General features: G+C 41.4%; 1 protein-coding gene across 3 annotated transcripts in view; it reads right to left on the bottom strand.

Annotated features, from left to right (window-relative positions):
• Positions 1 to 16,812, bottom strand: part of gramd4a (GRAM domain containing 4a) — a 46,231-nt gene that overhangs the window by 28,450 nt on the left and 969 nt on the right. For all 3 annotated transcript variants that reach the window (XR_007882484.1, XM_051391869.1, XM_051391868.1), the window contains exons 2-3: positions 10,021 to 10,222; positions 4,120 to 4,240 (exon numbers count right to left, since the gene is read on the bottom strand). Coding sequence is in view for 2 of the 3 variants with exons in the window: in XM_051391869.1 (XP_051247829.1) it covers positions 4,120 to 4,240; positions 10,021 to 10,222 (323 nt within the window). In the remaining variant the exon portion in view is untranslated. The remainder of the gene's footprint in view (positions 1 to 4,119; positions 4,241 to 10,020; positions 10,223 to 16,812) is intronic.

Genomic DNA, 16,812 nt, shown 5'->3' with positions numbered 1-16,812 from the left:
GGTGAATACCCATATTTATGCATTTATTCAACAGTGAAAACTAAAAAAGACTGAGTGACACTGCAAGCCCTTTGAAGTAATCTGATTATTCTGTTGTGAGGCGGGGTGTGCATACACACACAAACATACATAAGGAGGAGAGGAAAATGACAGAGGGAAATAGATGAGAGGAAGGGAGAAATTAAGATCCTGGAGAGGAGAAGAAGGAGAAAACTGTAGGAAGCACAACCGTAATACAGCACATAGCCATTGGACCACTGCCGCATATGTGTGCTAGCCTTCTTCTATGTGATCTCACGTCCGGAAACATGGTTACAAATTAACCAATTAAGTACCCTGAAAATAGCACTGGTCAATCACAGCAATTGCCAAGGGAAAAAGCTTGGGTCATTGTATCCACACATACACACACAAACCATCTGGAATGGAAACTCATGCCTCCTGTGAAGGCAGGAGACAATATACTTAAGCAGTGTGTTTGTTTTGGCATACAGCGTGGGCCCCAGCTATATTTTAGGCAGCAGCGAGAAGACGTCAGCCGGGGGGGGAAGAGAGAGAGAATACGCCTACACTCAGTTCAGTCTGAGAGTGAAAGAGATCCAAGAAGCCCAAATCATTTCTTGGCTTAAACGCTGATGCACCATTAGAGGAATAAGCACAAAACCAACACACAATTCAAGGCTTGGCATGACGTAATTTCCTAACACACCATCAATGTCCTTTTCCTGCGGGAGGCCAAACATTTTTATCTGCTCAGTGGAAAAAGACCACACTGTAAACCTAAAAATGAACTATAAACTGAAATTAGAACCCATTCATATTTTAGTTGTTGAGCTGATGGTCTCATCTAGAGCAACTTGAAATGAACAAGCAAGTTGCCCTGGCTGTTGAAAACGGTGACCTTTAAATGATGAACTTCTATTCCATATGGGTCATGATTAAGTTAGGGCTGCAATACAGTATTTTTATTATTAATCAATCAATTTTTTTGTATAGTATAACAATTAGTTGTTTTGTCTTAGTCACACATGTCACAATTTACCAGTCCAAGGTCTCACCAACAGCCCCAAAAATATTAAATGTATCCTTTTATAAAACATAGAAGCAATTTCCTGTTCTTGCAGTGCAAGTTACACCTTCCTACAGTATATATATATATATATATATATATATATATATGTGTGTGTGTGTGTGTGTGTGTGTGTGTGTGTGTGTGTGTTTGTTTTATACCCTTCAGGATGATGATGTTTTTTCAGATTTTCACTATTTATGTTCAGTAAATACCTCTCCATGAAGGTTTCATTTTTATCGGTGGGGTCCGCCATTCCCACACTGGATTAAACTTGCCTTCCTACACAAGGGATTCACAGGAATTGATGCATGGATGTAATCCAGCCTTGTCTGTAGTATCAAACTGCACATGCTGTTACTACCAGAAACCACAGGTGTTGCCAAATCAACCAGGACTAAAATCTTTTGTAAGTTAAAGTCAGACATGGCATTTCTAAATCCTTTCAATGTGCAAGCTCTGGCTCATCTTCTCATGGTACATTATGTTGTTTTCCTATATTACCTATGCTCTAGAAAAGCCATTACACAACACATAAACCCATAATGTCTTGGTACAAGGAATCTTTTGTTTCACCCCACTAATCTTATTAGCTTTAAGTAACGACAAACTGTATATAAGCATACCAGTCTGTATTTATCTGTACTCAACACATTACTGAGAATATGACGAATACACACTCATGTAGGTTTTCCCATAGCAGGCTATACTGTGGGGGAATCACACACTCGGCAGTCCATTATTTATTGTATGATGCCTTCATATGAAGCATAGGAAAGCAGAGTAGAGTGCAAAGGAAAATAGTAGAAATAAAATACACAATAACTAGAGTACAGGGCAGAGAGCTCAGGACTCCATTAGGTGCTAATGGATTGTCACGCTTCAGTGTTCCCTGAAGTACGATTACAACAGCCGGGGATAGGACGAGAAATTGACAGGCAAGAGAGAAATGGATAACCAGAGAGCGAGAGGGAGAAGCAGCAGATGGCTACAGTACAAGAAAGCAGAGGGAATAAAAACACTTGAGGTTTGTTAGAAGAAAAAACATCCAAAGAACACTACAACCCTTTCCCAATCAACAAGAAAATGCCAAGTGGCTGCCATCTTAGGTAGAGCACTGGTTACATTGCTGTTCTTAACTCTCATGAACTGTCACAGCTGTTTAAGTGTTTATGTGCAAGCACGTGTTTGTCAGATCTCAGAAGAATCTCAGAACATCATACGGCCAGAGAGAAAAGCATAAAGGGAAAGGGAAATCAAAAGCGTGCTACAAGAAGGGAAGGGAACGGAATAAATGTGCAAAGTGAGAGCTGAGACTGATCCAGAAATGAAGAGCAGGGAATGGCAGGCAGACTCTGAAAGAGCAGCTCAGCAGGATGGAGACAAAAAGGCAATGATGGCTCTAGAAGTTTTTTTTAGAAGAAAGGGAGGGTGGAAGAAAAAAAAGGAGGAAGTAAGGAAAGGGCAAACAGAAAGGAAGAAAGGACCATGAAGGGAGAGCTCATCCAGTTAGCATCCTGACAGTGAGACAATGAATCCAGCCCTTTTAGCTCAGGCACAGGCATTGTGAGAGAGGACATAGCCTGAGGTATTCTCTTTCACCCTCTCTCTGCCTGTCTCTCACCCTCTTTCTAATAGACACACAGTCGAAAGGGAAAGGGGGGCGGGGGCTTCACAGTCTATTACACACCATGGGACTGTCAACGTGCTGGACGGTACAGGACAACCACTACCCCACACTGGATACGTTAGACAAGCTTGTAAATGTGTGTGAGCTGAGTGGGTGGACTTTTTTTGTTATGTGTCACTGGATCAGGCAGCCTCCCTTCACTGTAATTTCAGGGTTGCTAACTTACGGTTAGCAAAACAAGATGTTACTGTTGTTACTACCCATTCTAGATATCAGATTGCATAGTTAAGTTCATCCAAATGTGTATGTTGATTTTGTTTGTTTGGATTTGTTGATTTGCAGTTGACTTGCAGCTGTGAAACTGCAGAGAAGTTTGCTTTTCACCAAGGGCAGGTAGCTAAGCATACTGAAATTTGAGAGGTAGGACAGGGTCAATTATTATAGCTTCTCAGTTAAGTTCAGCAACACAATATTGCTTCATGTAATACGCATTACACATTAGGGTTATGTTGGACTGCCAGGCTGTTTGAAGCTGCACACAGCAACCAAGGCACAACCTACTGCGAGACTGTGAAACCACAAAGATGACTGATATCACAGGATGCTAGTTTAAAGCCAACGCACACACTAAGATCTACTGTCTAATAGATACATTAAGTTACACTTGATTGCTTTTTTGCAAAGCAACCTACAGTAAACGCATTCAGCAACAAGAACAAGAACTAAATGTCAATGAAAGCTGTTAAGTCCGTCCCTCCCAAGAAACAACGTTTTCATAGCACATTCATTGTCAAGAAGAGATTTTCGTTTCAGCTACAACTGAGTTTAACCAGACTCTCATCAAATTGAGGAGGCTTCCTGTTTTATATTCAGCATTTTCTATACAATCCTAATGGCATCACAGATAACAAACTGTAGAAAGAGGCAGTACATCCACATCATACAGTAAAGGCACCACTGCAAGTTGAAGTCACACTCTGATTGTTGCATCCTTGCTTGTATATATATATATATATAAAAAACACACTGTAAAACTATGAGCTAAATGCCACACATTCAGGGCTATTTACTGGGAACTGACAAGAGGGATTCTGGGTAGGGGAAATCTCTCACTGAAATTAGAGGCAGACAAGGCTACCTTGTGGGAAACCAAACCAGTAAAACAGTTTGAACTGAACAACAAAGACACTTACAATATATTTTTTATCTTAAGAGGCATAACCTGAACCCATGAACTGCCAGCAATCATCTGGTCTATACACACACAACAACAGAGGTACTAACACCTTTTTTGAGATCTCCAAAAGGTTTTGTGTGTGTGTGTGTGTGTGTGTGTGTGTGTGTGTGTGTGTGTGTGTGTGTGTGTGTGTGTGTGTGTGTGTGTGTGTGTGTGTGTGTGTGTGTGTGTGTATCTACTCACGTAGGAAATGTTTCTCCAATAAGGCAATTTCCAGGTGACCTTTGACTTCATTGAGTCGGTCTGACTCCGACCTCTGGAAGTCCTGGATGGCCGCAGCCATGGTGGGAGACCCCGAACCTGCCTGTAGTGTACACACACACACACACACACATTCATGAATACAGCACATGCACAGGTGTACATACAAGGATCAATGCACATACAACATTAGCATTCACAAACAAAGAAAAAAAAAGAAAGACAGGACTGGTTTTAAATAAATAAATAAATAAATAAATAAATGCAGGGATATCCCATATGATCTAACACATAAACACACAGATTAGCATGGTGTCATGACTCACGCTAACGTTTCCTCTCCCGGTTTAAGTCCAGCTGGAGCGAGATAGGAGGAGGAGGAAGGCAAAAAAAGAGGAGAATCCCCTCTCCTGACTACAGCAACACTGATGACTCACACCCCTCTGACTAAGGGCTTTAACCCTGACACACACAACTAGCGACACAACATGTGTGTAGGTGGACGAAGTGCATGACAATGATTGAGAGGTGACGACTGTGTGAGAGAGGAGAGGAACGAGGGACAAAGTGTGAGGAAAAAGAGGTTGAGTGGGTGGTGGAGGGAGAGGAAAGGAGAGAGCGAGCGGGGAGGTGAGATGGCTGTGCTAGTGGATGGTGAGCACTGCAGGTTGAGCATCGCTGCTCGACTACGGCAAGGGTCCTTTAAAAGACTCCTGCCACACACACGCACGCACGCTGCAGCAGCTTCTTCTTCCCGACAGCAACCAGCATGGTTTGCGTGTGCCTGCGTCGACACACTGCAATGTCTTTAGCTGATGTGCCAAAGAGACAATGCACGCGCGAGAGAACGAGAGCGGGAGAGATAGAGAGAGAAAACTGACACTGACCTGAAAAAATGTGCTTTGGGAAAGAGCCCAAAGCCTGAAGAGACAGGCGGGTGGGGAGACAGAGATGGAGAGGGTGTCCCTGAATAAAGAAGCACTTCGAAAGAAAACAAACGACAGAAGGAGGGTATTAGAATTAAATGGAGGCAGGAGGATGAAAAAAGAGAGAAAGCGAGAGAGGCAGAAAGACGAAGACAAGGAGTACGTGGAGGAGATGAAAGGAGAGGATGGTGGGAGTGAAAAGAAGTTCTGCTGCATTACGAGCACTCAGCTGCAATGCTCTTGGGTTTGGATTTTGTCAGACTTGCTTTTTTTCAGAATGTCAAATCGCTACTGGTTCGGTCCTTAAGGATGGTACATAATGTAAGCACACCTTCATGTTGTGTAATGCAGTCATCAGCTCTCAGTCACAGCCTTCCTGGTTATCAAAAGTAGGTCAAGCCCTGACGTCACCCTGGACGATTATCGGCTGATTAATTATTGTGTTCCCTCATCTCCCTCTTTCATAACTGTGGCTGATGTGAGCATGGGGATCTCTCAGTGTCCTGCTGTGACACTCTATATTTTCCATGTTTTAAACAGTTTATTGCTGAAGAAAAAAAACCAACAACAACAGATATGAGAATAAAATGTATGCCAACAAATGAAAATTATCATCCTAATATAATTCTTAAAGCATCAATGTTGTGAGCTACTGTACTTTGCTTCACACCCGCTCTGATTCTAAATGTAACTCATCTTCTCCGTGTAGTTAAGAATAGAGGTGAACATATGTTGCCAATGCATATTTTCTGCATTGTCTTATGAAATCTAACTCGTAAATAAGCCACAATCCTTTCTTTCTGTAATTTCTAGGTGAACTATAACTGCAATAAATCACAAACCACAAAACAAAGCATTAGATGCATATTATTAATACTGAATGCAACCAGAGGAAATACAGATATTCATTGATAGATGCTATGGGTAACCCTCCACAGAGTGTCTTGTAAAGTTGAGCCAGAGCTTTGGCAGTTTCCACAGTCTGGCCACTGTGGATCAAGCTCTGCTCCTCTTCTTTATATCAGCAACTTCCTGCTCCAGATCTTTTATAAAGTTTTCATCCTGACTCTATGCTGTCCTGCTTCACTTCAATGAGCTCGATGAACTAAGCTTGGCTTTTCTGTATGGAGAAAGTGAAGATCTTAATTCTGTGTGCCACATCTTTCTTTGCCTCTTGTTTAGAGGTTCCTACGAACTGATCTCCCTAACCTCCTGCTCACACTCCTCAGTCATCTGCTGTACTTCTCATTTTATCCTTATTCCATTGTTCCTCTCTCTCGACTCAGCCTCTACAGGGACACTGACCATGGGCTGTATGGTTGCCTCAGTAATGAACTGGAAATGTCTGGTTTATCCTGGAGAACAGCTCCAGGGATCTCAAATGCTTTTTACATACTCTCTTTTATGCAAAAGCGTGTGCTTTTAAAGCTGGCAACTTGTGATCTTGTGAGGCTCAGTGTGAGTCTCACAGTAGGAGGGGAACTACAGAAGGTGTGATTCCAAGGCCTTGGTTTGCTCATAAACACATAATACAAGAGACCTTCTCCATGTTTGGCAGATTGTTGGTCCAGAATGCTGGTGGTAGTACTTTTTGATCAGCCATGTCCAAGAATTAACCAAAAGGGTTTTTACACAATGGACACTGAAAGACCATAAAGGTGATATATCAGTGGAACTGGTGACTATAATCTGATAATATCAGGCTTTTTTGACACATCGTGCTACATTACCATGCTGTTGAATCATTATTGAAAAAAAAAAAAAAATATATATCTAAAAATGAGCTAGCAGGGGTAATGATGAATCCTCTGCTGATGGTTGAAATGCTGACAGTAAAACAGATAATGTGGTTGTTCTCTACTTGACAGACATTATCTGAACTGCCTGCTCTACTTACACTTTCATTTTTCCTCCAGTGAAACCATACACTCTACCCAACCTGATTTCCTGTAAACCTGTGATTTCCTGATTTATAAAACTGTACGCACATACAGACACTCAAAATAAAAAATAAAAACACATTCAGCTCAGAGGTATGCTCAGACTAGACCTAGATTCTCACCGCACAACAAAAATCTGAACCGCCACAGCAAACTTCTTGGTAAAGACAACCACAATCCTCTAGGGCAGCATCAACAGCATTGATGCAACCCACAGCTGTTCAGACAGTTAGCTCGTAAATCTAAACCAACATCTTATATATTCTGACTACTAAGTCAAAACCATTAAAAAAATGACTGCCGGTTTCACTTTAGTTTACATTTCAATGGAGAGATTACTGTTCAGAACTGTAACACAAAGCCATTGCAGTTGTGGTTTTAGGATTTTTCTGCCATTACAGAATTGATCTGTAGGCCTCACGATGTAATAGAAAAAGATAAAGAGACTTGATTCTCAATCCTAAATGTATGATTACAGGCTCAAGTGCTCATGACCCAATGAGATTTCACCATGGAGTGGCATGTTGAAGAGCTTTTATGGACTGATAGTTATTTAAGTGGCTTCTATTTGACAGTGTGGCTTTGAGGGGCTTTTAATTTGGAACTCATATCAAAATGTCCAATTAAAATTTAAACATATACAGCAGAAAAGACATGTACGTTACCCTCCTTCATGCTTAGAGGCACGTTTTTTTGTAGGACTGCTCAATGTTCAATAATAATGATAACTGCAATAATGCCAATCACATCAAATCAAATTAACATTATGTTTTGAAGTGGGGACATCACAGGGTTCTCATATTCTACATTTCACCCATAACAGGCCTTTTATAAAAGGTCTTTTAAATTTGGGTTTGTTATTTACAAATAGACTTTTTATGTGAGCAATAGATTTCTAGCAGTTATTTGTATAATTTTGTGCATTGTCTTTGGTTGCATCACATAATCTTACCTGTCTAAATGTACTTTAGACAAACGACACATTGACACAATGACAAAGTATGACAAATGCGGTGTGGAAGCAACCTGATCTAGCAGGAAAAGTGGGGAGAGGCCAGTGAGGTCGTACGCAGTCGTCTGTGCAATGACTGAGCACCATCTGCCCAGTGACATTCTACCTATTTAGTATGGATGACACAGGCTAGTTTGTCAAAAAGTCTCAGTGCATGTATTCTGCAGCCAAAGGGCACACTCTGTCCTCCTTTTAACAGATGAAGTAATGAAGGTGAGGTTCAGACGCAGGTCATGTGATCTGATCCTGGAAAATGGAAAGATATCACTGCAGTCTGGGTGGGCTCCAGTGTGCCAGTAGGAACCAATGAAGGGCACTATGCATTGAAGATGAAACGCCCACCAAGCAGTGGCGGCTTTTAGATGCTGAATGCAATAGCATGTTTTGTGGGAGAAGGTGCATGCTTCATGTGTGTATGTGTATGTATATGTGTGTGTCCCAGCAGGGATAAGAGCCAGCTTGGTCTATTTTGGGGCTTCGGAGTGTGACTCATCAGTGCCGTGATGTGGGCGATGCCTTCCCAGTGGGCTGGTGCTCACACAGGCAAACACCAGTGCACATACAGACATACAAACACCAGCTCACAGACACACTTAGGAAGGCACGAGTGCAGACATGCAAATATAGACACATGTTGCACACGCCCACAGAGGATGCTTGAAAGGGGTCACAGTCAACTAGATCACTGAATTAAAAAAATATATTGTTCGAGGGGGGAAAAAAGCCACAATTTAATATCCGTATGTGGGAGCAATGAGGCCTGTTACGGCCCAATGATGTATTTTGTCACTAAGTCCTACTCATTCCCCACCAGACCTAGTGCATCTTTCAATGGGATGTCATATCGGCTGTCTATCTGAACAGAAACAAAGAGAGAAAATGAAAGAGGCACAGAGATCCCTGGGGCCTTCGTTCATGAAATGATACAATCAAGTGACTAATTCACTGTTTTTAATCTGGTATCTTTCTATCAATGCATGTGCATGGTGATGACGACAGTAATGATGTTTTAGTCAACCACAAGGACGAGCGAGCTGCAGATTTCATGAAATATGAACACTATCTAGCGTGGGAGGAAGGAATATCAGAAAACATGATCTGGATTTTTATTGTCACGGCTGGTGACTTCTCTTCTTCCTGTCCATCTCCTCCCCTCTAGACATCTGAGTCCAATCTGCTGAGGCTAAATTCCTGTCCTCGAGCCCCCGTTATCACTTTCCCTCCATTAATCTTTTCTCTCCTTCCATTTTTCATTCCCTTCCTGCTATCCAATAACTGTTCATCTCACCACTGCTTTCACTATTTCTGCTCTTGTCTGCTGCTGATTGTCATCTCTATTCCATGTCCCCCATTGGAAAATATTTTTCGCTGTCATCTCCTCCATTTCTCTTTATCACGACAACTTCATCCTCCACCATTGTCCCCTTTTCTCTTCAACCAAAAACAAGTGGGAATAAATAATTTCATGTCAATTTTTTTTGCCCTAATTATCTATCAAGCTATCTAATAAAACATCTGCACATTAGAAAGGTGAAACAGCAGCTACTACATATCTCACTCCCACGTTTTTTTTGTCTTACACTGACGTCAGAGCATCCTTTTCAGACAGAATAATTCATGAGTACATTAAAAAAAAGGCTACCATGTGTGTTCGTCCTAGCCAGTCAAGGATAAATGTGTATATATAAGACAGAAGCAAGATAACCATTTACTCAGAATGGCAAGGATGATAAATACAGAGAAAGAGAGATATAATAAGATATAATGGGGGGTGACTGAATTGAAGGGAAACAGAAAGAAAGATAAAACCTAGATAAAATGAAAGAAAAAAAAGTTGAAAAAGCAAAAGAAACAACAGGAAATGAAAAAAAAAAAAGAAGCACTTTTTGCTTCATGAAATGTCAACTGCAAATGGAGCCATAAGTCACAGCCCACACTCATATATATATATATATATGTGTATAGACACACACGCATATATAAAATATGCACGATGAGCACTCACAGGGTCTTCTGTGTCCCGCAGTGCTGCTCTGGGCTTCAGCTGCATTTCGTCGCTACATTCGTTGTCAGAGGCGGGTGGCGACTCGGCCAGATCCGGGAAGTCGTCTCTCGTCCTGGGGCCTCGGAAGCGGATCTTGTCCAAGCGCTTTAGCATGGTCAACACCGCGCACCTGGGCTTTACCTTAACATGGCGGACGGCAACCCTATGGGGACAGAAAACACATTGTCGGTATGGCTGTGTGTAAACGGCTTTCTTTTGATGCCTTTTTTTATTTTCTTCTGACCTTATTAAAACCTAATATTAGGGCTGACACCTTCTGGTCAATAGGCTCTTGTCCAACCAAATTCTTAGTGGTCAGACAATCGCTGGTGTTACTTTCATAAGGAGGAGCAGTTTTTAATCCATTATTTCAGGGGCAGGAGGGACAAATGCAGACCGGAAGTATTAGGCAATATGATGTGATAGGCAATACTGTAAATTGTAAAATAAGGTAGATTATCCACAAAAATAATATTGAAATATATTTTACTCTAACAAATGTGGTTCTTTTTTAATAATTGTATGGTTGGACGATAAGACCTATAAGTCAGGAAGTCAAAACTCACAGCTTCAACTGGCCAGCGTAGAGACATTTACTCAGCTCCAAAGTAACTGACTCAGTGTCAAATAACCAGCACAAATCTCTACATCGGCTACCAGCCTCAGGAGGACAGATGAGCAGATTTTCTTAGAACTAGTTCGAACAAATGGCGTAGGGTTTCAAACTCATTCGAACTTGATTTTTTGGAAAACTGACAGCCCTGAGCTACACCCATTTTAATCCCCTATTCTGGTCATTGTAAATTTCCCCCAAGGGGACATATGACATAACACATGCCAACCTTAAACACTGACAAGGTTAGAGATTCAACAGCATTGAAGGCTAGTGTTTTTCTCTCCCTTTCGGCCTACACAGGAAGATGGAACCAGTAACCCTGTTAGAGCCTCGGCAACCACCTCCTTTTAGTCCTCTGGCGAAGAGTTGACAGCAGTAGATCTGCTGACCCCATTTATTGATCTAATTTCCATAGTGGGGAACGGTGGTAGTGGTTGTTGGAGGTTGTGAAAGGCTTAATGGTTGTGTTTTGGTATCAAGGGCCGAGATGTAATGATGACAGATAAAACAGGGGGGCTGGATGTGTCATCATACACAGAGTCACAGGAGTCAAGCTACAGCAGCGTCTCCTCTGCATTCAGCAGCAACAGTTTGACACTGCAGTAAAATGAATCCCACTGATAGAAACAAAATACAGACAGGATTAATGACCTCATTAATGTTCAGCAAAAGTAAGCCAATATAAGCCAACTAAAGTATGAATGTGCAATAGATCATGATTAGCATCGAAATGGGAGCCGGTTCTAAACCACCACAGGTGCTAAATTGTTACTGGCAAAGCATCTGCAAGCAAACTGATGCTGCTTCCAGTCCACAAATGTCCACAGCCTATTAAACCCTGACTGCGCCCGGAGTGTTGACTTTCTAGCCACCACCTCCATTAAGTCCTTCCTTTGAATGAGACTTGCTCACTGAATGAAACAACAGTGAGAATCCCTTGTAGTACTACTGTACGAGAAGGTCATTCCTGATTTGACCGAATGCACTGTGTCAAAATATTGTCACAACAATCCGTCATTCCTTCCAGCAGCACAGAACCACAGAAAGTGTAGTCAACATGACGCTGTTGCTTTTTGACTGCTGTGACTTGTCATTTGGGAAGGGATAAAGTGTAGTTCTTCGTGATGTAATCCTGAGAGATCACTTAATCTGCTTGACTGGATGATCAGCTGTCACACTGCAAGGATGGTTATCTGACTGATGAGCTGTCTGACTGTTTTTTTTATGAATGATTGGCTAACTAATACGCTGTCTTGCTTGTTGCCGGACTTAACGCTAGTCTAATTTGCTTACTCACTCCATTTCTAAAAGCTCAGAAGACTGAGCCAGCAACCTAGCTGTCTCAATGCCTAGCCCTACCAGCTTGGTTTTCTCAACGGGTGTTCCAATAGGACAATGACCCAAATGAAACATCAAAGGTGGTTTTGGGATATCTTAATCAAGCTAAAGTCAAGCTTGAATCCCACTGAAAGTATGTAGACAGCCCTGAAACATCCATGCAAGAAAACCAGTTTGGTTGCCAAGAAGAGATCCAAACAGGAGTCTTCCAGGTTGTTGATGGATACCGAAAGTGGCTGATTTAATTGACGGGCAACCAAATACTAGCTGTGCTGTAAGTGTATTCTTGACCTATTACATTTAGATAAAAGATATCTTAAGATACACAATGACTTAATGACTATTTAAAGAAACCCCATTTATGAATGCTTTTCTTGTGAAAAAGGAAGCATGTTTTCCAATCATTCTGTAACTGAAAAAATAACAGCTGCAGAAATAATTATATTATTTGTCATGTCAGTAACAAGTGTATGTAAACCTTTGGCTGCAACTGTATTTTGATATGATATATATACACATTGTACACATTATTCTGATTGTTAGGTAATGCACTTACAAGGAGAATATCAATAAATGAATGCACGAAGAACAATTGTAAGGAGAAACACACACTGATGTATATTTCACATTCTGTTTTGCCATGTGGGAGGACATCAATAATGAAAAAAAATAAAGAAAATAAATAAGTAATAGCACTGGCTGGCAGTGGTAACTGTTCACCCTTATTATTAACTGGAAAGTGCATCACATTATCTGTGCAAATACTAAATCCAAGGTATCCAAAGATTCTACAGATTTGTTGACGCCAACTGACAAATGATCTATCTCTGCTGCAATCATCAGAGACTGACGTCGTTTCATATGACGCCTGAAAGGCAAGGACATCTCACTTTATCTAAAATCTGTTTACTCCCTTCTGCTTTCTTCGCATCATTTGCCCCTCACATCCTTAGTAGCAGGGACTAAAACAGAGATGTACCCAGAGACAATCAGACAGACAGATGGGCATTATAGCAGCGGATGATTGTTATCAATTAACTTATATTTAAGAAACATGTTTTTTTTCCGTTACGTAGAAAACCCACCTACATGGGCACATACAAGTGGAAAATACAGAGGTGACTGGTAATCTTTCCTCACCTAGGGGTGAACACTTCCCTCCCTCGTCGAGACACCTGTCACAATGAAATCTGTTCTCACAATAACCACCTGATTCTTCCACACACAGCCGGCTCGATGCTACAGCTCAGTGAGGCTCTGGTCAGCTCAAACTACAGTTACTTACAATAAAATCAAGCCTCAACAATGGTGACTAATGAAAGCATCAGATTCAAATTTACCATTTCGAAAACCCCCCCAGAAATTGACATTTGAGTTCACAATGAGTTCCACTGAAAAATGGAATAAACAAATCACTCTCCATTCAGTCTGTAAATGCTAATATTTATGAAACACAGCCATGATTTGTATTAACTAAGCCTGTATTTAAGAGCACACATTACTTGTTCCCATGCTATTTCTCGCCTCCATTCACTGCGGTATTCTTCAGACTACCTCTCCTTTATTTCCTTTTTAAGCATTCCTTTCTTTGGTCCAGAGGCAGTTTCTACCACAACACCATCTTAAATAGGAGGATGAAAAGATGAAAAGAGGACAGGAGGAGGAGGAGGAGGACGACGACAACGACAACGACAACGACAGGGCTTTAGCTCAAGGTCTGATCACTATGTGAATGTTACTGTAGGGATACACACAAACAGGCCTCATAATACATTTCAATTATGTACAAACACAAGGACACCTCCATCTACCTTTACCTAACCATAAGTCATTGCTAATACACAGCTAGAGGAGAGGCTGGTGCAGTAATAAAACATAACAACAAGGGAGCCAAATGGTACGGGCACACACACATGCACACACACTCACACAGGTGGACAGTGTTTGTTTATTTCTGCATACATTAGTTAAGGGTGAGTAGCTTTACAAGCCCAGTGTGTGTCCGTTTTACAAGCCTAAATAACTGTATGTGTGTATGTATGCTTATGCTCATCAGAGTAATCTTCTGCTAATGACACGTAGTGGCTTGAGGTTACTCTTGGTCACACGAGTCACACTCACTGCAAGAGCCAATCAGAGTCATTCGTGGCTATCAGGCTGTGAGAGGCAGTCCAATAATGCCCTTTGCCCTACTTACAAAACCAGAACATAGTCACATTTTAAAAGTTGTTAGAATCAGTGTATGTTTGCAACTGTTGCTTAAAATGGGTAACTTTTTGCCAAGTTATCAATAAATGGTCTTATTGCTTTTCCTATTGGTGTTAGCATCGTCTCACTGTTGCTGAGCAGCCCCTGGGTTTTCACCACAGTAGACTGATCGCAAGCCAAGATTGCAAGTATAGCATGCAACGTTTTCAGATAAACATCCTTGTTGGTAACCATAATAATGCATTTTTTATGAGTGCTATTACAGTCATCACATTCTTTTAGGCAGAAGGATCATGATATGGCTACTTTAATCCGAGTATCAATTTGTTTTGGCTTAAAGTGTAGACTGAGTGGTAGGCTCATAAACCTGCGTGTTCTCAGCTGTATACCAACACACTCATCTTACTTTAATAACTATTCAGGTGCATGGGCTTACCATCGCCCCCTGCCTATCTATGTATATATATCTATAAAGAGGATAATGGCACAGTAGAGCCAAATGAGATGTGAGTAGCTCTTTCTGCAATTACACCCTATATAACTGTTGCCCATCAACCAAGCATGAAAGCAAAGGGGGGGGGGCATGGAAACAACCACCTGCTGCTGAGTACAATACAAGCTAGAGCACTCACACAAGTAGGCCACTTTCTGTGCAAGAGTATTTTCTGGGACATTAGGCAGTCAGGTTTCAGAGAGAAAGTTTGACAATAACTGCTTGTTAGATGGAAATGCCTCAGTGTTGGGTTTCGCTTCCGTGACTGATGCAAACCCCAGTTTCCTTCTACAGGTGCTCTCACGCAAACGTTTTAACATGCATAAAACCACATATGGCCATCCTGTCATCATCATCATCATCATCAACAGCCACGGTGCTTGGTTTCTGTAGAAACAAGGCCCAGTACAGAAAGAGACTCACCTTTAGAGCTAATCTCAACTTCTACAGGGGTTCATAAGACAGAGAAAGAAATTACCTTTAAAAAGCTCATCTGCCAGCATTGACCAGAATGTTCCAACTTTTGTTTAGCTCACTTTCCTGCATTCATAATGAAGTGACAGGCAACAGATGGCCAGAGGGGGGGAAAAAAACCAACATCAGACTACTGCCATGCTGAATAATAACGGTCTCATGAAACAAAGTATGCTGCCAGGTCTAGGTGCCATTCTAACTTAAAGGACAAAACAATAATGCCTGATAGAAGTAGCTACTGAGTATCCATGTTCTCATTAAGAAGGAACACAGTCTCAGGCTGCATTGTTATTGTAAATGTTTTCATCAAGGCTCTTACTTTCATTTGATGTCAACCCTGGGGGTGGAGTTGGAGGAAGGGAGGAGAGTTCAGATATGATGAACCCTAATTAGACCTATTACAAACATTCTGCTCTGTTCTGAGTTGGAGGCTAAACAAGGGTCTCAGCAGAGTCCAAGTCAACAAATGTGGACACAAGAATAATAAATGAATGGTAGGAACTAGGAGACTTTTATCCAACCCACTAATGCAACCCTCTGGGCAACGTGTAGATGGCTGAACAAAAACAAAAGTCAGTTATTATGACATGCATTTTTAAAAGCCAACATCGTGTTAAGGTTTTTTTGGTCAGTGTAGCATTTGAATGGTATGCATCTGTGTTTTCAAAGTAAGTCATGTGCATGATGCCTTTGGCATTCATGTTGTTATACACACACCACTGATGTGCAAATTACGACAACAAAAACGCTCAGTTGTCCCCACTTCTCCCGTTTTCTACATTTCAGCTTTGTTTTGAGGCTAAAGAGAAAGAGTACACAATCAAAAGGTAGCCAATTTCCCTGGGCATTTTTTAAAAATGTCAAAGTACATCGCAACACTTCAGCTCGTAATTATCTTGTGAAGGCAGGAACAGTGGCCCACATTACAGTATGCCCTTGTGGTGCATTCAAGGCTGGATCACGCAGTTCACTGATATTAGCAAACATGAGTGTTTTGAAAAGGATAACATGAATTTAGCGGCCTCCTGGTTTAGGGCACAGTCACACCACAGTTGGCGAGGTGACATCAACTCACACGCTGCGATGAAAATTAAGCATAAGCTTGGAGAGACAGCATGAAACTACTTTGTTACCTTCTAATCCTGCCCTCGCACTCACTGCCAGCATCCCTCCTACTCTGGTCCTATTATTTCACCACGCAGTTACATAAACAAGGATAGAAACAATCAATACTTCCTTAACAACTGGTCAATCTGAACCTCAGGTCATAGTATAACCCAGGATGATCTCTGTGTGGGTGGAACAAGGTGGGATCACTTCAGGGCAGGAAACACTGACATGAATGGGAAATTATAGAAAATATTTGGGAAGTTAATCTTGGGTTTGACAGAAGCACCTTTTTTTAAAACAGCTCTCTCACACCTCAGATGCCTAAGCTTCCTGCTGTCAGTGAACACACCACACCAGCACTTTTCAAATCATTATGCACTCTCAGGTACATTATGTAACTTTGACCAAAAAAAAATTAACCTAAAACAAGCTTTAGTTACCGCTGTCTGTGATAGATTTCAGGTCATGTCTGCGAGTTTATTTTTTTTATAGTGGAAAGGCATGAATGAAGCAC

Source organism: Dicentrarchus labrax, unplaced genomic scaffold (assembly GCF_905237075.1).
Source record: "Dicentrarchus labrax unplaced genomic scaffold, dlabrax2021, whole genome shotgun sequence".
NCBI lineage: Eukaryota > Metazoa > Chordata > Actinopteri > Moronidae > Dicentrarchus > Dicentrarchus labrax.
This window is presented reverse-complemented; position numbering and strand designations above follow the sequence as displayed.